The sequence below is a fragment of the Cupressus sempervirens genome, chromosome 1 (genome assembly GCF_028749045.1).
Source record: "Cupressus sempervirens isolate cs-2001-9-10 chromosome 1, ASM2874904v1, whole genome shotgun sequence".
NCBI classification, from domain to species: Eukaryota; Viridiplantae; Streptophyta; class Pinopsida; order Cupressales; family Cupressaceae; genus Cupressus; species Cupressus sempervirens.
Window position 1 is genome coordinate 172,917,443 of NC_143118.1, and position 24,621 is coordinate 172,942,063.

General features: G+C 36.8%; 2 protein-coding genes across 3 annotated transcripts in view; one reads left to right on the forward strand and one right to left on the reverse strand.

Annotated features, from left to right (window-relative positions):
* Window positions 1-4,441: 4,441 nt before the first annotated feature.
* Window positions 4,442-24,621, forward strand: part of LOC149576689 (PGR5-like A protein) — a 102,103-nt gene continuing 81,923 nt past the window's right edge. Inside the window, exon 1 of one of the 2 annotated variants that reach the window (XM_089819189.1) lies at window positions 4,442-4,908. In XM_089819189.1, the coding sequence (XP_089675315.1) occupies window positions 4,645-4,908 (264 nt within the window). In that variant the 5' untranslated portion in view covers window positions 4,442-4,644. Of the gene's footprint in view, window positions 4,909-5,310; window positions 5,909-24,621 lie in introns of those variants that run through there. The other variant, XM_089819197.1, reaches the window with a different exon arrangement.
* On the reverse strand, window positions 10,103-12,202 carry LOC149576690 (uncharacterized). The gene is made up of 3 exons (XM_089814874.1): window positions 12,077-12,202; window positions 10,617-11,321; window positions 10,103-10,483 (listed from the first exon to the last, which is right to left on the reverse strand). Exons 1-3 carry the CDS (start codon window positions 12,200-12,202, stop codon window positions 10,103-10,105), a joined length of 1,212 nt encoding a protein of 403 aa, XP_089671000.1.

Here is a 24,621-nt window from a genome sequence, read left to right on the forward strand (position 1 = left end):
AGCTATTCAGATTAATTGTTATGGGTATTTTAATTCAATGAGCCAGAGACATCCTCGTTGATTGGGGATGCTCCAGACTAGCATTCTGTGGCCAAGTCTATTGATTGAATGACTTTTTAAGGCTCTTAATTTAGCTATTTAGCCTGATTGATATGGGTATTCATTATTTCAATAAGCCAGAGACTCTGAGATGATGTGTGTTCCTAGTGATTACGCCTTTATGAATGTTTGGGTGAGTTGTAATTAGATGCAATGACCATGATAAAGGTTAAGTTAGCTGGATGCGACATTGTAATTATCGTTTTTGGTGCTCCTATTTTGATCTGATTAAGCATCTGAAGTGTATCTACTCTACTTAATTAAATAGGCTTGTGACCATGTTGGGTTTCTCCTTGGCCAGGGACTTGTATAATATTAATTTCTTGGTTACAAGGCAAATGTTTAGCATATATTAATTTGCTTATCTTGATTATAGTGGATTAAATGCTATGATCAGAAGAGTAATTATTCTAGTTGTTAGATAATCTTACATTCCTCTTTCTTTATTTGGCATGATAATAATCTGGTATTGTTTTGTTTATGGTAGGTTTTCAGATTAGGATAATTTGTTGATGATGAAAGATTGTTATTTTTATTAAAGTTATTATTTGTCTCTAACCATGTTTATTGAGTAGATTATAGAGAGGACTGTTTATTCGCATCTGAGTGGGAAGTAAGTTAGTACAAGGCGAATGTGCACCTTTTTGAAGTATCATAGTGGCTCCTGACACAACATATGTTCCAATTAACTATGAAATTATGTAATTAATCTGGAGTTCATTCCCCTTCTACTGCATAACAATTGGATATTTTTAATTATTATTATTGGTGACTGGGGTATGCCCCTTTTAAGATGTAATAATAAAGGACGTTTGTCCCAGGCTAGATTGGAGGTTTTCTTCTCCATTCTTTCCTACCAATGCTCGTTTGAATGGAGATAGTTGGATGTACTTTTTATCTTTTATATTAATAAAATAATTAAGGCCTTGGCCGTTTACCAATAAAAAAATTAAAAATTTATCAATAAAAATAATATTAAAAGAAATTATAATAAATAATATTTAAAATCTTAAATAGATTAATTTTAATAAAATTAAAACCTTTTTTTTAAATAACATGTAAAAAGTACGTTTAGAGCCTGTCGACTTAATAAAAAGGGCGCAGCCACTGCATGCAGTACCCTACTATCACAGGGCTTGTGACGATAGAGGTACAAAGTACCATTGTCGTCGCAGTACCTGCAATGATAGGTACTCGTCCGCACGCGGTAGCAGAAGGGGGGTACGGGGTAATTCCCTCCCCTCATTAATTTATATTAAAAAAATTTAAGGTTTTTTTTTATATAATAACATTTTTTATTAAAAATGTTTTATTATTATTTAATATAATTTTATTTTAATTAATTTATGTTATAAAACTTTATAACACAATTTAATTAAAACAAATTTATTTAAAACCCCCTTTTTTTATACGAAAACCCCAACTTTGATCTGATAGAGGTAACACGATCGATCAGTCAAATTCACAAATGAAATCTTAGAATTTATTACCAAATCATCTCCGTTCAATTTTCAATTTTAAATCTATTGAAAGAAAGATAATATTGATTAATTAAAGATGTCCCATGTAGAGAAGAATTAACAAAAGTACCAGAAACTCTTAATATGATATATTTGTCACAAGAATTATCTAGATAACCATTTAACAGACATGATGAAGACAAGAAAGAAAAGAGGATATTAAAATATGCGAAAATCACAAGCGTCTACCTGGACACTGATGCTAATCGCTATGCCCTAGAAAATTTTAGAGAAAATTCCTCCTCTCAGAACCTTCTCCTTTCCGAAAATTCCTTCTCCAAAATTTGTTGTCCTTAAAAAATGAACCCCCAAGTTGTGATTTGGACTTCTCTCCCTAAAATCGGGGCACTAATTGTGCATTCACTCCAGAGAACTCCTTGCTCACTGAACTCCAACTCTAAATTAACTTTTCTTTATCTTTCCTTTATCTTTTCTTTTTCTTGCCCAAACACATTTATTGAATTATTAAATTACTTTATTTAATTTTTACTTGACTTTAAAAAAAATTAATCTATTAAATTTAATTTCATGCATGCATCATGCAATCATGAAATTATAAATAAATTAATTTCTCTTCCCACTTCAAAAATTATCTTCAAATGTTTAATTGATAAAATATTTATTAACTTAAATAATAATATTATTTAGCATTTATTTAAAAATGAGCTCTAAATATATTATTATTAAATAAAATAAATATTATCACATTCTAAATTTATTCTTATAACTTTCATCTTCAAATTTAATTTTTTAAATTAATTTTTCAATTAAATATAATATAATATTAAAATATCTTAATAATTTTCTATTAAATTAAATCATTAATTTAATCTTTTAATTAGACTTAATTAATAGAAAATTTCACCAAGGACTCATAAAATAAAATACGAAAACCCATCATAGCAAAACACATACAAAATCAAACTAAAGGGTTATAATCACGATTTAATGTCATTCGACACATTTAGAGGGTAGTCAACTCAGATATTTATCCTAATTTTCTAGGACAAATGGCTTAAGGGTTTAGGATTTGGACTTAAGAACTTATCTCCCCTCTCTTACCATTGAGATAATGCAATAGGGTATGCTCATTTTGGCAATTCAGGGAAGTCGATACCTGGTACGTACAACCTGCATAAAATTCACGCATGTACAAACACAATATTATAAGCTAAACAGGCAATGGTAGGAAGTGGTGCATCATGTAGATCCTGACTCGTAGGTGACTACGACTCCCTTCCTTAACCACATCAGAGATGCCATGCATAAAGAAAACATACATGCACATCGTGCACATGCAGTATGGGTCAAGTATCCATAAGAAAACACATATGATAATCCATCTAACTAATAATCATCAATAACTGAAAACACTGTAATAATCATCATGTATACATAAAGTATAGAGTATCAAGTAATCTCGTAATATATCAAATTAATCTGAAACAATATCTGATAATCTCCAAACAATACTACCAATCATGAAACATAAAACTGGCCTAAAAGAGTTCGACAATGATAGCAAAAATGTATATTACGGGTCGACACTGCAATATCTATTTGACAATGGACAAAAAATTCTTCACGACTTCTTCCAATTCCTTACAAGCAAAACCTTTGAAAATTTGCACACACCTCATGTATATGTCTATTGAAAGACAACCCCCACTATAGCTCCTTCAACCAGACACCCAGCCATTGCAAAATTGCTTTTCCATTGAGGGTAGATGAGATGATAAACTTATAGAGCAGAAATGGTGTAGGATAGAGCGCAATAGGATAGCTTGTCGTTTCCAATGGACATGGAAGTGAGGATTCCTTTCCTGAATGCATAAAAAGCTCTAATGGAAACACCATCTTCAAAGAAGGGTGACATAGGAATACTAGAGCCCAATAACAGGGAGATGATATCAATTCCATCATCTACGACATCATTGAAAGCTGCAAGCAAATCAACATCAGTGCAAAGAATGAACTAGCATGCTTTGTGAATGGCAACATGAGCACCTCCCCTTGCGGTGCGTCTTCCCAAACCACAAGCATTTGCATTATCTACCAATGCTCCCCTTGTAATGGAGGTTTTGTGAACTCCATGATCCTCTCCATCGCAAGGAGAACAAAAGAATAACATTCTGTCTGATTCCAATGGTCCATTCTCTGCTTCATAGCCCTTGAAATAGAAATGAGCACCAATTATTCTCATGCACTAGGTTTTTAATTTGAAAAAGTAAAATTGGAATAGGAATACGTATTCCAATTCTACCTAAATAGATGGAATTGCAAATGCTCATTTTGAGCCAAAATTGGAATACACATTCCTATTCTCAATTCTAATTTGGTGCACCCAAACGAAAGATTAGAAATTTTAAGTATTTACGTATGCCTATTCCAGCCTAATTCCCGCTGCCAAACGAGCCCTTAGAGACATCTCGAGTACTCTCATAAGGATCACTACCTTTCAAACTCTTTGCAACACCTTGTTCATCATGTTTATGCTTGGCAACAGACTAGAAACACTTGGTCAATATTTGACATCAATGATAATATAATAACTGATCTCATGTAACAAAATTTTTAACATAGCATCGCTAACATAACCTGCCATCACAACATTAATTATGCCAACATGATACACATAAATTATGCTAACATGATACACCTACTATACATATATAGAGAGTGAGGAGGAGAAAGCGTTCATAGAGATACTTCAACAATGTATTTTACATACCATCATTTGATCTATGTACTTCATTAAAGTACAAAAAAAGGAAAAGAAGCAGCAGAAATTTTACTAAATTGAACATCCACGCTTCTTCTTCAACGGGCGCAATTGCTAGTATAAATACTTCGGCATTGGAGGCCACGCTTCATTCTCCCAAACAACTGCCAAGCGTGTGGTGGACCTTGTGGCATAACATGTGGTTAAAAGAGATTTAAATGGTGGGTGATTTGTACTCCTCCCCTCAATTGGGTACTATCATGTTGCACATCCTCCTGAACGGCCTGTTGCTGAGGAAATTTGATGGATTCGCTTGCGTTTCGTTCCCATTCGTCAGTGCTCTATACTAATTTAAATAGAACAGGTCTAAATTTAAGAGCGATAGCCCTGGGACATACCGTGGAACTTACAAAGATATCCAATTATAATAGTTTTCATGTCAAATTGAATCTTGTTTGTTGTTGTTCATCTTCTGCGAAATACGAAGTGCAGGAGGGCCCGTCCTGTATATTTGTTGGACCTCTCGAAACTGCTAGAAAAGATATGCTTGAAGCTCTCTATCACCAGGTGAGCTAATCTTTCGTATTTCTTTACCTCCTCTTTCTTTTTGGTTTTATTTTGGTGGAGATGGGCGTAAGTCCTAAATGCCCAAATACACTCTTCTGCTTGGACCCATATTGCCTCAATATAGTGTTTACAAGTCACTGTATGATTCGATTTGAGTAAAAGAAAAGGCCCTTGGAAGAAACAGAACAACAAAGTGGATAAGTATTTGGGATATTTAACTTTCAATATTGCCTGAATAGTATTTGGCTTACCAGAATGCCCTACTATTAAATAGAACTTTTGTGGCATTAATTTGCGAATGACTGTATGTCATTTATTTTTGAAGATTAGGGAAAAAACGCCTAAATATTGAAATGCCCAAATATTACTTGAATAGATTGAATAGGTGAGGTATTGACTTATGCGATTGCCATTATAGCATATACTATAAAGAATCTCCAAATTGGATAAGATTACTTTGGATTCAACAATCTTTCAACTGACATTTTAGATCGCACAGGAAGAAGAGTGTATTAACTAGCACGATGCCAGAAGAGGCAAATATTAATCAAGAAATTTAGTTGTATGCAAATAAAATTCGGAAGAAGCAACCACCCTAGACCTTAAACCAATATCTGGGGAGAATCAAATTGAATGAAAATATGTTCATGTAACGATTAGTTTACGTCAAATCTTATAGGAAATGCGTAGGTGGATGACACGTACAGAAGATGTGAAAATAGATTCTGTACTTTGCTGTATGTGGGTGTTAGAGATATCAAGGATTGCCTCGTCTACACGATGTCTAGACCCAGCATATGAATTCCTTAAAGGTTGATTCAATTTTCTCCATTGTCGAAGATGCAAGACTCAGACAAGAAAGACGTTTAATCAAAATTTAGAAGTAGACTGCAGTGCCACAAAGTCGATCTCACTGCCCTCCATTTTTACTCGTTGCGCCCTTCCATAAGAACACGGCTTTAGCTTCGGAGTTCCATGGGCTACAGGGGTCTTATTGATGGTAATAAAATAGTTTCATTTCTTTTCATTTGAATGTCTTTTGGGAGATCACTTCACTCAGTTTAAGTGGAGAAGTTGATCGTCGCCAACAGTTCTAGTGCAAAAGTTCTTTCAAGATACAATTAAAGTTTGCGCTAGCATCTGCCCAGCATAATACAACCTTAAAGGACACGTTTTAGTGTTATCTGTGTTTTTTTAGTGGTGCTTAAGGGAAATGTCTGTCACTCTTTCTTGTTTTATTCGAAACAATTCTGTAACTTTCAATTCCTGCAAAAAGATCGGTGGTTGATGCTTCCCTTAGAGGCTGCGCTGCTGTCACGTTCTGTGGTTTTCCTAAACTATTAATGTAGGCATTCATAGAATATTTTAGAACAGTGATCGTTCTTCACGAGTAATGCATAAACTGTCACTAGAAATATACTTCATCCCATCTCACTACTACTCATGTTTTATGGTTTTATATGACGTTTCTTTCCCCAATTTAATCAAAAAATTGTGTTGCTTTCAGGATTGGAAAGGGATATTTGAAAACTCTAGAAGTAGAGCAAAAATTATGAACCCAGACTTTGTAATATAATAGTAGAAAACAGTGAAATTTCAGGTAAAACCGCAAAAGCAAATAAAGAGACAAGGCAATTACGTTAACAATATAAACAGAACAGATAACATTACCTTTGAGATGTAAAAAGTTTCGCCATCTACTCCTGGCTTTGAAAAGAGCACCGGGAATGTGATCTGTCAACCAGAACTAGGAGACCCCTGGAAATGGTTTCCAGAAATCATAGGCAAGAAAGCTAAATGAATTGAATTATTTTCTCTTGCTACTGGATTCAAGAGCCATTGAGCACTATTTATTTTCTAACTTTACATTTACCAGTCCTAAGTTACACATTCCAATCCGGATGCAGCTGCGGGTATGAGAACCTGGTACGCGCTCACAATTTTTTTGAGGGGATTTTGGATGCGTTTGGGCACGTCTGTGTGTACATATATCAGTTCACGGCATCAGAACTGTCATCAGGATATATATATTATTTAGAAAGAACCCATATTTATTTTAGCTCCAATGGCTGGCCATGCGCTGCCTCAGATGACTCTGCATGCCGTCATTTGCGTCCAACTTGCCAGCTCACAGAGACCCACTGTCAGCACTGCAGACAAGACCAACAACAGAATGTGCTCACCTTTGGTGAACATTCTACGCCACGAGTGACACGATTAGCATAAAGCCCATCGGTACAAAGCTCAGTACAGAAACCAATGCATTGCCATGCAAGCCTTGCCTGGTCTGTTTGTACCAAGCTCATTTCCCACTCTTGTCGACACTCCCACCCCCAGTGACGATGGGAAATATATAGAGTGCCATTGTATCGATGAAAATTCCCATCAAAGCTACTTTTTCTTTGGGAGTCAACAATAGCCCGCAGAGAACAATCATGAACTTGTACCACCACCACCACTCTAAGCACACTGTTGCACAGCTGGGGATCGCCAATCTCAGAAATGATGTTCACCCTTTCAGGCATTCTCTCAATACAGGGGGTGGATGCGCTCCCAATGTACATCCGGGCGCATCCCACCTCCACATCCATGCCCCGACACACCCGCATCCGAAGATAGGGGGGATGCATGAATCTGGTAAGATAGTTTAACACATAATTCTCTTGACTGCAATGTGGGTTTTCTTCTTTTTTAGAAGGGGACTTTCTTCTGTAAGCTGTGCTTTCATCTTATTTATCCTCTATCCTTCCAAATCTACCAATATTTCTATATCCTGTATCTGTGCCTTGTGCCAACAAGAGATCACATCTTCATCCTTCTCTTGTAGAATTCCCACTATCATCCTTTTTTAAGCATGCTGATATTTGGGAATCGGACATGGATATTTTTTCTCGTCCAAATTTTCACGACTCCTGAAATTTCTCATGTCATATTGTTTTTCCGTAGTCCTTAATTGCATTGTCATGTCAAAAGATGCATATAGGAGATCATTTACCCATTTACGTGCTTGTTGCTCAAAAACTTAATGTCTCATCTTAGTAGATACTGACAATGACTACCAAAGGGGGAAAATCCTTGGAACAATTTTCTCTAATTGTTATAGTTTTGCAGCAATGTGCATGCTTCATACTCTTTCCTGACCAACCTTATATCATCGCTCTACATAACATACTCATCAATATCATTATCCCACTGAAGAATTTTAATAATGTAGAATATGTAAAACCATTATCCATTTTGCAGCATCTTCAATCTAGATTTGGGATGATTGGTTTTGTATTTTATTTTTCTGCTCTGACTTGGTTTCTGTTTTGAGGGAGGTTACTTGCAACAACTTGAACTCTTTGGAAACTCAGTCTTTCCACAATTCTTCCAAATAGATTAATTCTAATGGTCCACATGAGATTGAAGGTATGAAGAAGGGATGAATACAGATTCAAACATTCCTAATGAACTGATGTTGTGCATTCTGATTTCCCTCCAATCTCAGATTTTTAAATGTAGAACATTAGGTACAAGACCAATTGTTTTATAAAATGATCGGTATGATGTCTGAACGTCTTTCTAGGTGCAACTTTTTACAACATAATTTGAATCCCAACTATCTTAAACTGTGTGAAATATGTAAGGGAAAAATAGTCTATCATCAAAGCCATATGGCCTGATTTGTTAACAGTTTTGTTTTTAAAAATTACTAATAGAAGTTGTTCAATATTGAATTTCGAACTAATAAGAACTAAAAAAGGAAATTACTACTAACTAGAATTATAGCAGAGTGGCCTGCAACAGTGCAATGAGCAAGTTTTGAAGTTATGTTAGAGATTACAAACTCACTTTCTCACTTTTGTTCTATAACAATACAATGATGAATAACGGAAACCTGATCCAAATATCTGATTGATTGGCAGGTCTGACTAGGTCTGTGACCCTCATCAAACCACCTGTGCAACATACCCATCCACATACTTTGCTTCACTTCAACATAATAAGATTTCTAGAAGCTTTTCTTTGATGAACTTTAATTCTGTGTATTTGGATTAATTTGGAATTTCTAGCAATCTAGACTACAGAAATTTGGGATTTTGTATTCTGCAGGACTGTGTCAAAGATCTGATAGCACAGTGTAGTTGAACCTAATTTGGAGTTTTTAATGACATAGATTAATTGATTTTGCTTCTTGTATTCTACAGGACTTTCTGAGAGATCTGACGGCACTCATATTTGTTTTTGAAGTTATTTGTATCCATATAAATTGTTTAATTACTGCACTTTCTTCCTTCTTTTGGGTCTTCACATAACCAGTCCCAAACCTTTTTACTTTTCTGTTTGATTCTTGGATATCAAAAATTCAGGTTCATTTTAGGCCTTTGATTATACCTTTAATTTTGCTGTACTATTTGGTGCTCACCCCACTCTATCCCTTAACTCTAGTAGCATCTCCTATTTGTGCCTAATTCTAAAGATCACACACTTGTGTCTTTGGTTTGGCATTTTCCACTTTAGGAAGTGTTAAGAATACTACCATAGTTTTAAGTTTTTCTTCTAAAAGAAGGAATTTGACTGTTACCCTATCTATCCGAATGGTTGGTAATTAAACTCTGTTATACCACATTTCCTGGATTGAGCCAATCCTCTGAATGAAGGAACATCCTACATATAACTTATTAATCCCCAATTGACAATCCAATCTCTCTTCATCCCACAATTTCCCAGTTCTTTGCACTATTTTCTTTTTAATAATATTTTGCCCATATGATTATCAATTAAGACCTAAGTTACTGATTCGGATGCGGATTCCGGAAGCAGATACGGGATGCGGGGATTTTTTTTTTTTTTTGGATGCGGATGCGGGAGGAAACGTATATATATATATATATATATATATATATATATATATATATATATTATAATATTAACATATGCAACGAAATGCAAGAAAGATACAAAAACAAATCATTTGATAAAGCATAATATGACTATGAATCTATGATACTTAACAGTTAATTGAACCCTTAAACAAAATTCAAGATATTTCAAAATTCATATGATATTCATATATCAATATCAATAGGTGCTTGTCCAACATTAGCATTTAGTCTTGACTCTTAAACAATAAGTTCAAATAGGTCATGTTCAAGATTCCAACAAAATAAAATTTAAAAACACGGTAAATGATTGAAGTCTGAAGATTCAATCAATCAGAGTCTGGCTCTGAATCATAGGGATTTGCAAGAAAATCCACATTCTTATTGTCATCTCCAACTGCTGAAAGATCATTTGAACCAAGCATGGTTCCACTTATGCTAGATGCACCACGTGCCACACTAACATCATCACCGTCTCCAACTGTAACAAGATCATGAAGTGTTGCATCCAAATCTGCACACTCAGGGGCTACATCCCAAAGCTTTGTTGCCCCTTCCTTGTAATGATCATTCTTACGTGACAAAAGACGCAAGTTGGTGTGGACAAAGACCAAGTCCTCAGCTTTCTTGGAGCCTAACCGGTTGCGCTTCACCGAATGGATAAAGGAGTATGTACTCCAATTCCTTTCAGCAGCAGAAGAACTAGCAACCTATATAGTTGTCACAAAACATACAAATGAAAAGCAAATTAATTTTATAGAATGTGTGAAACACCAAATTCTACAATGCAAGTGTAAACATAAAATTTTAAAACAAATTTACAAAACAAAATAAAAAACTTACTTGTGATAGGACTTTGATTGCAAGAGGTTGAAGATGCTTGAAAGGTTGACCATACATGTACCACCATGTGATAGCTCCCATTCTATTTTGGTCCTTTAGTGCAAATGGAGAATGCTTTAACCCCGAAGCAAACAACCCAAATTCTTCCCTTACTTTTTCATGCATTTCTTCCAGTGGGAAGAGTCTTGAAAGGGCTTTGTGGCACCCCTCAGCAACCTCCTCATCCGCAAATGGTGCAACTCTATCCGGCATACCAGCTATCTCCTCACTATAGTACCTAGGAGATAAGGCATATGCAAGGAGGTGCAATGGGGTAGTCATCTTATTCCAGCGATGGTTGATAATTGCTTGCACTTGTTTGCATAAGGCTTCACATTGTGTGGGGTCACTCTCATGTGCTTGTATAGAATGTTTTACCTTCTCAACCATGGTGTCCATGCCATCATACACATCCCCTAAGCAAGGTGTATCTGTATCAGCAAAACGGAGCATAGTCATGATGGGCTCGGTGAAATCCAATACATATGCCACACGAGCCCACCAACTCTCATTCAAGATCAAATTCCTGATCCTTTGTGCTCTTTCTGAATTTGAGATCTTCCATACACCCCATTGATGACCGATGACCATTTGACTTAATGCATCTTTTACCTTGAGGAGTCGTCTCATAACGATTGTATGAGATGCAAAACGAGTCTCAGCAACCTAAGCAAGTTAACAATATGTCAATTGACAATATAATTATAAATTTTAATTTTTAACTAAATTACAAAACCATGAAACTTAGTAATTTAAAAAAATTAATTTACCTTCAGTAACTCCAATTTGGAGTATGTTCTAAAAATGGATTGTGACATGTGGTGGTTGGTCACAAACATCTGTATGTCCTCCCCCTCTTCATATATTTTCTTCACCCAATCTACTTCAGTGCCAATCCTCTGCATGATCAAGTTAAGGGAGTGAACAGTGCATGGAGTCCAAAAAATATGGTCATACCGACTCTCAACTAAAGCACCTGCACCCCTGCAATTTTTGGCATTGTCAGTGACCACCTGTACCACATTCTCACTACCCACCATCTCAATGGCCTCAATGAGAATTCTAGAAATGAATTCCGAATCCTTCACTTGCCCTTCACAATCAATGGCCTTCAAAAACATTGCCCCTTTGGGGGAAATTGCAGTCACATTAATCAGTGGCCGGTTTCTTGTATCCTTCCAACCATCTGACACAATAGTTAGACCCGAAGTTTTCCAAGATTTTTTGATTGGTTGAAGGTCTCTCTCTTTATGTGCCCTCTTTTGTTGCAATAAAGTTGTACGCACCTTTTCATAGCCCGGGCTTGTGTAGTCAGCTGGTGATTCTTTGATTGCTGCCACCATTTCCTTCCAATATGGTGATCTCACCAAGTTGAAAGAAAGCCCATTCGCATAGAGGCAACGTGCAATAGCTTCATCAACGCGGTCTCTTGCCCCCATTTTAAATGCGGTGTCCAATGGGCCTCTTTTACGGGTTGAAATTTCCACTTCTTCCTCATCCTCTTCTGGCACAGGTACCTGCAAGAATGGGTGTTGGGAGGATGCCATTGGTTCAGTGGGTGTCTTTGGCTTGCTCTTTGAGGAAGGACCTTGATAGTAGCTTTTTTTTGATCTATTGATCAATGCATCAGCAGCTTCTTGTTCTCTTACAAATGAAAGTATTTCCGCGCTAGTCATCCCAGTACCATTTTTGCCTTTGCACATTCCAAATCCTTTGCCAGCAGGGCCCATAAAATGAAGCTTCACTCGAGAATATGAGCTATTGAAAGGTTTTCCTTTGTTACTTTGACAATAATTGCACTTCCAATAGTATGAGCCACCTCCTGAAACCTGTGATATCCGTGTTGTATGTCTCCACAAAGGAGAACCTACATCAATTTTGAAATTATCAGTCCCTTCCCCTCCTTGGCCCCCCACTGAACTTTGACTAGCACTACCACCGGTATCCATTCTTGTCTAGTTTTTTGCAACCTATTTTATAAGAAAATAAATAAATTTTAATTAGTTCCTAACAACGATGAACATCAATGATCATGCATACAAGTGGAAAGAAGTGAGAAAAACTACTAAAATAGATACCCAAAGTTGCTTCTACATATCTTTCAAAAAAAAAAAATTGAAAAAAAACTTTAAAAAAATCTTCAAGAACTTAAAAAAATCATCAAAAACTCAAAAAAATTCATCTAAATACTAAAGAAAAGGATTGATCACTTACCTTGAATGGTTTAAACTTCTTTGAGAAAGCTATCTCTCCCTCTTCGATCGATCCTCTTCGAAAATGCTGAACTTAGCTTCACAATGAAGGAGTGGCTGTAGGTGCAAACAAAACTCTAAAATGACTCTTGTGAATGCTTCTATGTTGTCTTCTAGGGTCGTTTTAGGGTTTTATTGTGAAAAAATGCTTTAAAAAATGCTTTTAGTCACATGTTGTTTCATTGTTTTAAGTTAAAATATACTTTATTTTATTAGTTTTCCGCCTAACTCCCGCGGATGCGTCCGGATGCTCCCGGATTCCCTGTGGATGCTGCCCGGAAGCCACCCGCAGGCATCCGGAGGCTTCCCGCATCCGTCTGTATCGGATGCGGAAGCCAGGGAGCAGGGCCACGAATCGGTATCAGAGATTAAGACCAATACAATCTCTTTTGAGCACAATAATTGGGACTAATATTAGCTCCTTTCAAGAAACCACACTAGTGTTGGAGTTTGGTAGCTACAGGAGCTATCTACTATCCCTTTGATGGTTGTCTCTATCTAAATTTGTCATCTTGCTCAATATTTGATGGTTCCTATGCTCGCTGGCTGGAAGACGTACTTCTCAGTATTTGATGGTTCATATGTTCATTGACTGGAAGACTTACTTCTCAGTATTTGATGGTTCATATGTTCACTGGCTGGAGGACATAATTCAATCTGTTTGATTATCAAATGGAATGATCAAAGAGTCATGTTTTTGGGAGCCATATGCGCACATGGCTGTTGGCATTCAAAGAGCCGTATGTTGTGTGACTGTTGGAAATTGAAGAGCCATATGTATATGTGGTTGTTCAGTTGGGCATATCATATCTAGTGTCTTCTTTATGGTAATGGTTATGTCATGGCTGCTGATGTTTTTTATAAGGAGCGGTTCATCTATGTGTGAATTTCCGTCCTTGGTATCGTCATTCTGTTTTGTAACTGTCATCTAGTTGTATGCTGTGGCAGTCAGGTAGATAAGCGGTTTCCATTCTTTATGTTGGCATTGAGTATTGAAGAGCTTTATCCTGACATGGCTCGTGGAAATCAAAGGGTCTGATGTATTGTGATGGTTTATTATCATAGAGTCACATGTTTGTGACTATTGAGTTATTCAAGAAAACGAGGTTTCATCGCATTGCAACAACCTCCTGTAGCATCGTTTTTCTTGGTTCTCTTGATATCTTTCGTGGAATAATATAAGTATAATCAGCCAGTGCCGTTCTTCTGTGAGTAGAGAGATTTTTTTGTATTTTCTGTTAAGACAGTATTATCAAATCAGTGTGTAATGTTTGTTACTGTAGGATTGTATTGAGATATCAGTATTGTTGATCAGTGTTGTTTTTCTTTGATATTCTGTATTTTTTGAAGGAGATAGCAGGGTGTGTTCTTTGTTATATTCTGTACTTCTTTCAGTTTTTTGTAAAGGGAGTTCTGTGTGCGGACTTGAAAGCTTGTGAAGCTTTGTCTTCAGACTCTGATTATTTTAATAACTTATTAATTTTGGTGTGGCTGGGTTTTTCCCCTCAAGTTGGAGGGTGTACCTAGGATTACAATGGTGTTCTGTGTTACCTGTTTTTTCGTCTTGTCCTATCTTAGGCTATTCTGGTACAAAACGTAACATGGTATCAGTGTGGTTTTAAGAAATATCTAGAACCAGATTCATTCATGCAGCGTTGTTCAGGTTCTTTATTTTTGTGTTTCTTTTAGAGAGTGCAATTTATCATTTAGTTATGTTGTTGAGAAATGGGAAGATCAGAAATCCTTCAAGGGGAGGAGGAAAAGCTATTGTGCTGGAAGAGAGAGCAAGGGATGTGGTCTGCATGTGATAGGAAAGGATCCATGATTGCTTCTCTTTGCAAATGAGAAGATTATTGTATTTTGATTTGGACTGCATGTTGGGGGAGGTAATGTCATTTGGGGTTATTTTTATTTGCTGCACTGGCCTTGTTAAGTGGAATCCAGCCTTCATCACTCCCTGCATTCCTTTGTACTCTTGGAGATAGGAGGAAAGCAATGGGAGTTGAAGATAGTTTGCAGAGTAGCTGGAGTTGAAGAAACAATGTTGTGAAGAGCATGCCGTTGATGCTCTGAAGAATTTGCCATTTGGTGTCACCTTGTCACTCCTGTGCATGGAGAGCCTTGTCCTTGGGTTTTGGCAATTTCTCTTTGCTCGACCTTTGGTTTTGGCAGTTATTCTTTGAGCAGACTACATTGAAGAGTCAGTCTTTTATGTCATTCAGGGATTATTCTTGTATGGATATTGTCCTTTTGTCATGTGCGATAATTGAAAGGTTTCTTTTTGTCTTCATTTTTCACCTTCAGTTATTCTTGGGTAATATCTGTTATATTTCACTTCTATGATATTTTGCATGTTACTTCTGCAATTATCACAGGTGTTTTTCTATGCAGTAAATGCCACATGTGTTCTGAGCCAGAGCATGGTGTCGAGCCTATGTCAGCATCAATTCCAGTAGCTGATGTATTTGTGCTTGGCTGTTTCACCGAGAAAAATATATCTATATGCTGTTTATTTCACTAGAGAGATTTCTAAGAAGACAAAGTTTCTTTATTTGGTTCTGCATGTTGATGTGATAACTTTTATGATACACTTAAAATTTGTGTGACATTTTTGGCACTAGGAATGCAAAAGACTGAGCAATGGAAGAGTGAATTGCTATTTCTGTTATTGCTATATGTTGTCTTTAATGAAGTTGGTATCAACTTGTCTCATGGGAATAAGCCCTACTTGTGTTCATCAAACCATGCTGACTCTGACTGCTTAACTTCTACGTAGGTTGTTTTCTAGTTATTGTGAGAAGTGAGGGTAAAAATTACAGATGTTGGGAACAGGAAATATCTGGCTTCTTCCCTGAGCTTGGCGTACACCATTCAAATACCTGTAGCAGTTGATCTATTCCAAAATTCTCAGTGCATGGAACTATTGTAGCTTTGATTTAGAACAGTAGTAACTAGATTAATAAATGTTTAGGTGTTGATGCATTTGATCTCAAATCTGTAAATATGCATTTATCCAAACTGTTTGAATTTACAAGAGTACAAAGGTGAAAGTTTACCTCAGATCCATTAAGGGATATTGCAATGTTGGAAAACTGTCAATTAGATTGTACATATAATGGTTGATTAACATCTAAACTGTGAAAGAGAAAAGACCTTGGTCCATATCTGTGTGGGTGTTTAGAAATGGTTGGAGGTGCCAACACATACAGAAGCTGCTAACTTGGTTTTGTAGATCGATGGATTCCTAATCATGCCATGGTGTTTCAGAGCTTAACGGCAACATTGGAGGCTTCTGGTATTCATTTAGGAGCTATACAGGGGCGCCGTGAAAAGGCCAACAAGTGGATTGAGAGGACTATTAGACGATAAAGAGATAAGTATTTCGTACTCTTGAATAATGTTCATGAATCTTTATGTAGTTATTAATTCATACATTAGAATAGTGAATCATGTATGCTTCTAGTATTGTTCTCCCCCCTTCATGATAGCTCAATTCTATGATCTAGGACAGGACAGATTGAGGAGCATAAGGATGATGAGAGATTACATTCAAGGGAGGAAGAACTTGATGCAACCTGTCAGGAAGTCATATAGGCTGAAGAATGGAGACACAACTTGACTTATGATCAGTTTCTTCCGAGAGGAAAAAATGACATTCATAGAGAGTTAAATTCTGAGGATTCAAGGCTCAAGTCGAGAGCATTAAGATTCTAAGATCAAGAGGGCGTTTTATGAAGAAGTGAAGATGTCAGACAAGTGAGTTGTAGTGTTGTAAGGCTAGGTGGTAAAGTCCTTTTGCAAATCTTTTGAGCTGCTTGGTATAGAATTGCACAGTTAATCTGGATTTGACTTTGGTAGCTCTGCAAACTTATTTAGAATAGGGTGATCTGGGATGAGGTTGAAGAGTACAGTCTTGAACTCTAGCATGTCAGAAGTTTCAGAGGTGTGTGTTGAAAACTGTTTCTCCAAGGCAAGCATTGCAGGGAATCTTGAACGAGCAAGTTAGGTGGTTAATACAAATGCTTGAAGATTTAGAGGGAGCTTGAGTGCTAGAGGGTAAGTGTCAAATTCTTTGCAGAGGATCAACAAGCTTGAGAAGCAGTCCTTTTGCAAGTCTTTTGAGCTAGAATAGAATTGCACAGTTAATCTGCATTTGACTTTAGTAGCTCCACAAACTTATTTAGAATAGGGTGATCTAGGATGAGGTTGAAGAGGACAGTCTTGAATAATAGCATGTGAGAAGTATCAGAGGTGTGTGTTGAAATTTTTTCCTCCAAGGCAAGTATTGCAGGGAATCTTGAACGAGCAAGTTAGGTGGTTAACTACAAGTGGTTAAATACAAATGCTTGAAGATTCAGAGGGAGCTCGAGTGCTAGAAGGTAAGTGTCAAATTCTTTGCAGAGGATCAACAAGCTCAAGAAGTAGTTTGGCTTGGTCATTGTTTGGTCAAACATTGGAGCCAATTGCAATTTATTGTAAAAAACAAAGCTGTGAGAGTGCTTCCATTGTTGAGAGGGTGTTTCTGTTTGGGAGTCTCAACATTTAGTTGTTCTTGTCATGAGCTTAATCCATTTTTCTTTGAGACAAAGAAATTTGAGGTGAAAACCTTTGTAATGCATTTTTCTTTGAGACACAGAAATTTGGGGTAAAAACACACTTCTAATGCATTTTTCTTTAAGAGAAAGAAATTTGAGGTGAAAGCCCTTGTAGTGCATTTTCCTCTAAGAGGGAGAAACTTGAGGTGAAAGCCCTTGTAATGCATTTTTCTCTAAGAGGGAGAAATTTGAGGTGCAAGCCCTTGTAATGCATTTTTCTTTGAGATGGAGAAATTTGAGGTGAAAGCCCTTATAATGCCCTTAGAGAAAGAGAAATTTGAGCTAAAAACCCTTTTTTCTCTTTCCATTCATGGGAGTAGTCATGGGGAACATCATGACTCCATGATGGTATCATGTTGTAAGAATTTGTGACAAATTTTGATTTCAATCACGATGGGTGTAACTATTGTGACTATTATGTTGAGAGAGTTAATGACTTGACAATTTGGAAAAGATATTTATTCTGTAACGAGCTAAAATTCCATATTGAATTAATGAATTGAAAATATCTAAAAATAACATTTCCTTTCAAGGTAACATGAAATATAGTTATAACTACCTATGCATGTATTATCGTTTCCTTTCCATTTATACATAAACATGTAAAGAATCACTGAATTAATTGCTTTTAATCCAAATTAAGAGAAACTAACCATATCATATGACTATAATACTTCATTGAAAATGCAGAACTTAAATATAAAATAAGGTACCTGAATTTCAAGTGTTTGCAAATAAACCTTGACTTTGAGTTGTGCAAGTCTTGGATATTAGAGGAGAGGAGAAGCATAGCCATGGGCTTAACCTCCCAACCGTGGACCCTTAAGTATCCCCAAGTAATCTCTACTGAGAAAGGCCCTCCCTACTTTGGGAATTAGGCTTCGGGAACCACTGTCCAGCTACTGAGCATCCTAGTGTTAGAGCGTTGACCAAACAACCAACTAGACTTAGGATACCTTCCATGCACCTATCTGCCAACTGTTAGCAACCTTGACCTCTAGTGATTACAGTAGCAAGCATGCCACTAACCTACCTTGGCTAAGGATTTGTGAGGGCACTATGTACTCGATCACCCACCGCTCAACTTGACTTTAAGACTACACCAAGGACTATCACGAGATGATACGGGTTTTTAAACAAATCATATTACTTTCTTGAGTTATTGATGGTTATTTTCTTTTTATCATACAATAATAAACCATAGTTCAATTATTGCCATTTCACACCATTCATACCGATCATGCTGTTCTTCCTAGATGATTCACTGGGGGGATGCATGAACAATTTCTAATCACAGCCAATGTATTTGTCGAACTGGCCTTGGCATTATAAAGGAAATTTGAATGTTAAAAGCATTTATATGCACAACCAATATATTTGCTATTCTGGCGTTGGCATTATAAAAGAAATCTGAATGTTAAAGCATTTATATACACAACCAATACATTTGCCATTCCGGCGTTGGCATTTCAAAAGATTGCTTTGAATGTCTACGAATTTATATTTGCAGCCATTACCTCTGCCATTTTGGCTCTATCATTACAAAAAGGTAATTAAATTTAGAAACAAATACTATTCTTGATTCACAAGGTGTATTTTCTTATTTCAAGGAATAAATTTCAAATATCCCTTTATAAGTTGCACTCCAGTTATTTATGATTTTTGAAAGAGAATTTCTTATATAAGAAATGCCACAGTTCTGGAACATTCTTACGATGTGTGCATAAAGAGAGAACATCAGTTCATATCATGATCAACTCTAATCAGCATTACATAAACTTTCCAAGTGGCTTTAGCTAAGCGTCACTATATCATTTGAAAATAAACATAAGCAAACAGTGGTGATATCATGACCTGAATGGTGGCCGTCCTTGCATGGTCTGGACAATACTTGAATGATGCTCAAAATGCCCAACCACCGAAAGCTATGAAAGCAAGGAAGCAACAATCGGCTATTGCCGCTTTGATTAGGCACCATAATATTGAGTATGATTGATTCAATGCCTATAGAAGGTATGTATAAAGCTCATAGGGATAATTGTGAAGCAAGAATGAGAGCGAGAGAACGAAGTAATTTTGTTCATGGTGGTATAGTTTTTGCTAGAGATGAGAATGTTATATCAAATTGAGCTTTTGCACCAAAGGCTTAGCCTTCTCAGCTGCATGCTCAATTACGAGCAAGATTGCAAAGGTGGCAAGGAGTTACAAGATACAAGGCCATCGGTTCAATGTGGCAAAAAATATTAACGTGGCCACTGAAACAAAAAATAATATAAGGCTGATTGAATGAAATATAGAAATATAGCCATTCAAGATGAATGATAAACTATTGCAAAGGAATAATATCTACCCATGCTGCTTGCCTTTGTATAATAATATCATACACCAACTACCTATACTTATATCTATATTTATATATATGCGTGATATTATAACAACATATTTAACGTATATGTCTTATATAATGTGGACGTATACATGTCTTATTCAAATTCACACACACACACACACACACACACATGCAAGCATACATAGATAATATGACACTATTGTTGTAAGGCATGGCAATATCACATGAAGCTCTAAGATCATCAAATTAATAAGGTAAGATATTTTAATTAAATGTTCAATGATCTTTAATAATGCATGTTCATAGGCCGGGTAGCTTATGGTAGTCCCTAGCATACCCTTGCTTGCCTAGCCATGTTAACCCTTAGCCTTGGTGGTTAGAATTCATACCTGTCGACTCATAGGTGAAGTGGTGCCCCTTGCCCAATTCCTTTCTTGGCAACACTTCCCCTCCTTCGACGTGCTCCTGCAAGAAGAAATTCTCCACGATAATATTCAATTCCTCAAATTAATTACTACAAGTTATAAATCATAATACATCATAACGACTAACTACCATTTCACTTCCCATGAATAACCAACTTTCCAATATTTCAAGATAACAATATAATAACATCATAATGATTAACTAACATGTTAGCTTCACATGAAATCATAACAATTAACCATTGTACCATTTCACATAATCATAACTAATTTTAACAGTCAACTGACTTCACATGAAAATTCGATGACTTTATGAGCAATTTAAAATTAGGCAAAAATTGGGATGTAACATATCCTCCCCCTTGCGATCCATCGTCTTTGATGAATTGCACAAAAGAGAATAAACAAACTTACCCTATTTACATCATATTTATTATTATATTATTTTTTTGAATAAAAATCTGTTCATAATTCAAGTATTTGAAAAGAAATGTGGAAACTCTTGGAAGATTTCATCATAGTCTTCCCAAGTAGCATTTTCTTTAGTATACTAGTCCCATTGGACCTTGCGGTAAGTGATATCTTGATTTTGCAAGCAAGGTTACGCACCTCGAGTATTCTGAGTGGCTCTATTTCCATCACCTTTGGCTCTTGCACTTGCAAGAGATTCCAGTCAATAACATGTTCATGGCTGTTTACATATTTCTTAAGATGAGAAATGTGAAATACCTTATGCATAGCAAGGGTTGGAGATAGAGCAATTCTATAGGCTACAGGGTTTACGACTTCCAACACCTCAAAGGATCTCACATCTTGGGGCTAATTTGGTATTCCTACCAAACTTGATAGTGCTTTTCTGGGGTTTAACCTTCATGAGAACCTTTTTTCCCATTGAGAATTCCCTAGGGATCCTATTTGCATCTGCATAACTTTTCTACCAATCATTCACCTCCTTCAGCCTTTGACAGAGCTAAACTACCCGTTCCTCTATCTCTAGAAGCATTTTGGGCCCTACAATGATTCGGTCCTCAATTCTATTCCAACTTACATGGGTTCCACATTTACCCCCGTATTGGGCCTCAAACAGTGCCATCTTGATATGAGTTGTTATAGGCAAATTTGACCACGGGAAGATACGTCTCTTACTGATACTGTCGATCCATACAATATACTCTTAAAAGATCCTCTAACACTTGGTTTATCTTTTCTACCTAACCATCCGTCTCTAAGTGGTAGGCTGAACTAACGTCTAGCTTTGTTCTTAAAGCTGAAATTAATGTTTGCCAAAATTTGGATGTCATCCTAGCATCTCTGATAGAATGATCTTTTCTAGAACTCCCTAAAGTCGAAAAATCTATCTCACAAACTTGTGAGCTATTTGTAATGGATACCCCCAAAATTTTCTTACATGTATTCACAGCTATATGATAATTTTATCAAACACTTGCAGTCTCTAATTTCCCATTATGTGCTACAACCCTTATGGCTTTAAAAAGGTTGTCTGTATTGTGTTGTGTTTGGCATGTAACATAAATATAAGAATTGAAAAAGCATAACATATATTGCAGAAATAACTAGCACACTATATTTATATTGATTTCCAAAATTAATAAACAAGTGCAAAGCTGACTCACTGAATACTCCAACAAATAATTGGAACAAATATTGTTTACATCAAATAGTTGAGGGCATGGTTCTTGCATTGACCTGCTGCAACAATATGTAATTGCTATAATAATTTGCTACAGTGATGCAACTGCTACAATAATGTGGCTGCTACAGTGACGCGTTGCTATAGTAATGCGGCTGCTACAGTAACTCGGCAGCCACAATAATCTGCTACAGTAACTCGGCTGTAGTTGGAAATGCATCCAATCTGCTTGATATAAAGTTGATAGCAATGAATTCGAAAGGCCAAACCCCAAGGGAATGACGTCTAGAATGTCACAAGAGAGGATAGACGTCCTCTAATGCCAAAAATGGATTTGCAACTCATGCATTGATTTTTTCTCATATTCAACCTACTGAATGAAGCCACTAACGTTCTCTTTTATTGTTTCTCCAAGGGTCCATTCCACTCACATGAGCAATGTGGGATAAAAGATGTGCAATATAAAACATATTAAAATAATTACTTGTCTCCCTTAGGCGCTTTGTTTGATTTGCACACATTCCCATAAAATTTAATATTAAAGTAACACTTTAATATTTCACAACTAAATTAATTGTTACTTTAGTAATACTTCAGGCATAAAAATATATTAGCTATCGAACTTCGAATACCACTAACATGAGCAATGTGGGATAAAAGATGTGCAATATAAAACATATTAAAATAATTACTTGTCTCCCTTAGGTGCCCTGTTTGATTTGCACACATTCCCGTAAAATTTAATATTAAAGTAACACTTTAATATTTTACAACTAAATTAATTGTTACTTTAGTAATACTTCAGGCATAAAAATATATTAGCTATCGGACTTCGAATAGCACAAGTGATAGCTCATCGGAAAGCTCTCGCTGCGGAGTATCAAATTCAATCACCAAAACTAGCCTCCCTTGTGTCCTGTTGACTTACTAAAAATTGTAATTATGCCTGAGACTAAGTAAATCAACTCCATTTTGGCCCAAATTGGAGATGACTAGGCCAAAATTGTAATGTTCCTGAATAGTTTCGGAGATGCTCCCGTGTTGCATGGTCACTTTCTCATGCTGCGTGGCCACTACCCGTGCTGTGCGGCCACTTTCTCAAACGGTTTCGAGATGCTTCCATGCTGCGCGGTCATAGCTCGTGCTGTGCGACCATTACCTGTGCTGCGTGACTATTGCCTGTGCTACGTGGCCACTACCCGTGTTGCGCGACCACTTCCTCGAACAGTTCTAGGAATGCTCCCGTGCTGCGCGGCCACAGCCCGTGCTGCGCGACTACCCGTGTTGCGCGACCACTATGTTGCGCGACTACTGCCTGTGCTACGCGGCCACTACTCGTGCTGCGTGGCTTGAATTGGAGTGAAACAAAGTCGTACAGGTGAAATTTAGAATGTTGTACATTGTGCTAGGAAGGTCGTACGGTTGAATTAGAGCAAGCCGTATGGTGGATTAGAGATGGCCATATGGTGTCTTGAAGTAGACCATACGACGACTGTAGTAGGGCCGTACGGTGATGCAAAGACGTATCTCAGTACGGAATGATGGGTAAGCTGAGGTGTATGTACAGTGAAAGCTGTGAGGAAGGACAGTACGAAGAAAGGGGGATAGGAACCAAAATCCAAAACAGAATGTAATCGTGGTTCATACACAGTACACCATAGAAAAATCCACAATAACAGAGACTTAGATGCGAATAATAATTACCAAAGATGCTCCAACTTGCCAGATCCAATCCAAGTAATATATGCAACAACGGAATAGGGTGAGGGTTGAATCCCATTGAAACTGCACGAGTCAAATAAGGAAGATCTTTCACTTCTGAAATGGCGAACAATTTCGAACTCCAATAGGAATCCGCAGTATAGAGAATTTATAATCCAAAGCATACTTACAGACTACCTACAACTGTGCTTAAATACCCGTCGGGAAACCATTCCGAGGGTGTACAAAGATAGCCGACGGCGACACAAACTACGAAGACAAAATAAAATGGGTCCGAGATAAATTAAATCAATCGGCCTGTTACAAAGCTTAATTAAATACATTTATTTTATGACGGGGACATTACAGTCCTCCCGTCCCAAAATTTGCTTGTCCTCAAGCAAATGCAAACCCGGTTCTAAAACTTCCGTAATAAGCTCCTTCAATTCCGAGTCAGGTACTAAGTAGATCTTCCCGTCGAAGTAAATGATACCATCAATAACTTTGTATCTTTCCTCGTATACACAACCATCCATCAACTCGCATGCAAAAGTGTTCTTGGAATACTCGGCCAATAGATGGGCTGACCAATTATCCATGGGATGTAGAGAGGTGTTGACTATTTGGTTTTTACTTGCAGCGTTTGGGGCCAAATCCTGTTTAAAAATTGCCTCCATTTTCTTGATTGTGACTTTCCTCGATCCTTTGTTTGACATTCCTCTTAGCAACACCTTGCCATCCATCTCAAAGGAAAAGTCCATCCTTTTGAAACTTTGAGTGTACTGGTTAAGAGTTTCCAACCACTGGATGCCCAAAATGATATCAGTATCAACCAAATCTATGACAAAGAAATCATCTGTGAGGGTATAGTTTCACATGGAAATTTGTAGCCGTGGAATCACATGAGTGCAAGGTAACAAGGTTCCTCCTGCAACCTTAACCTCAAGTCCTCCATGCTCAACTGTACGCAAGCCCTTACTAGTGACCAAAGA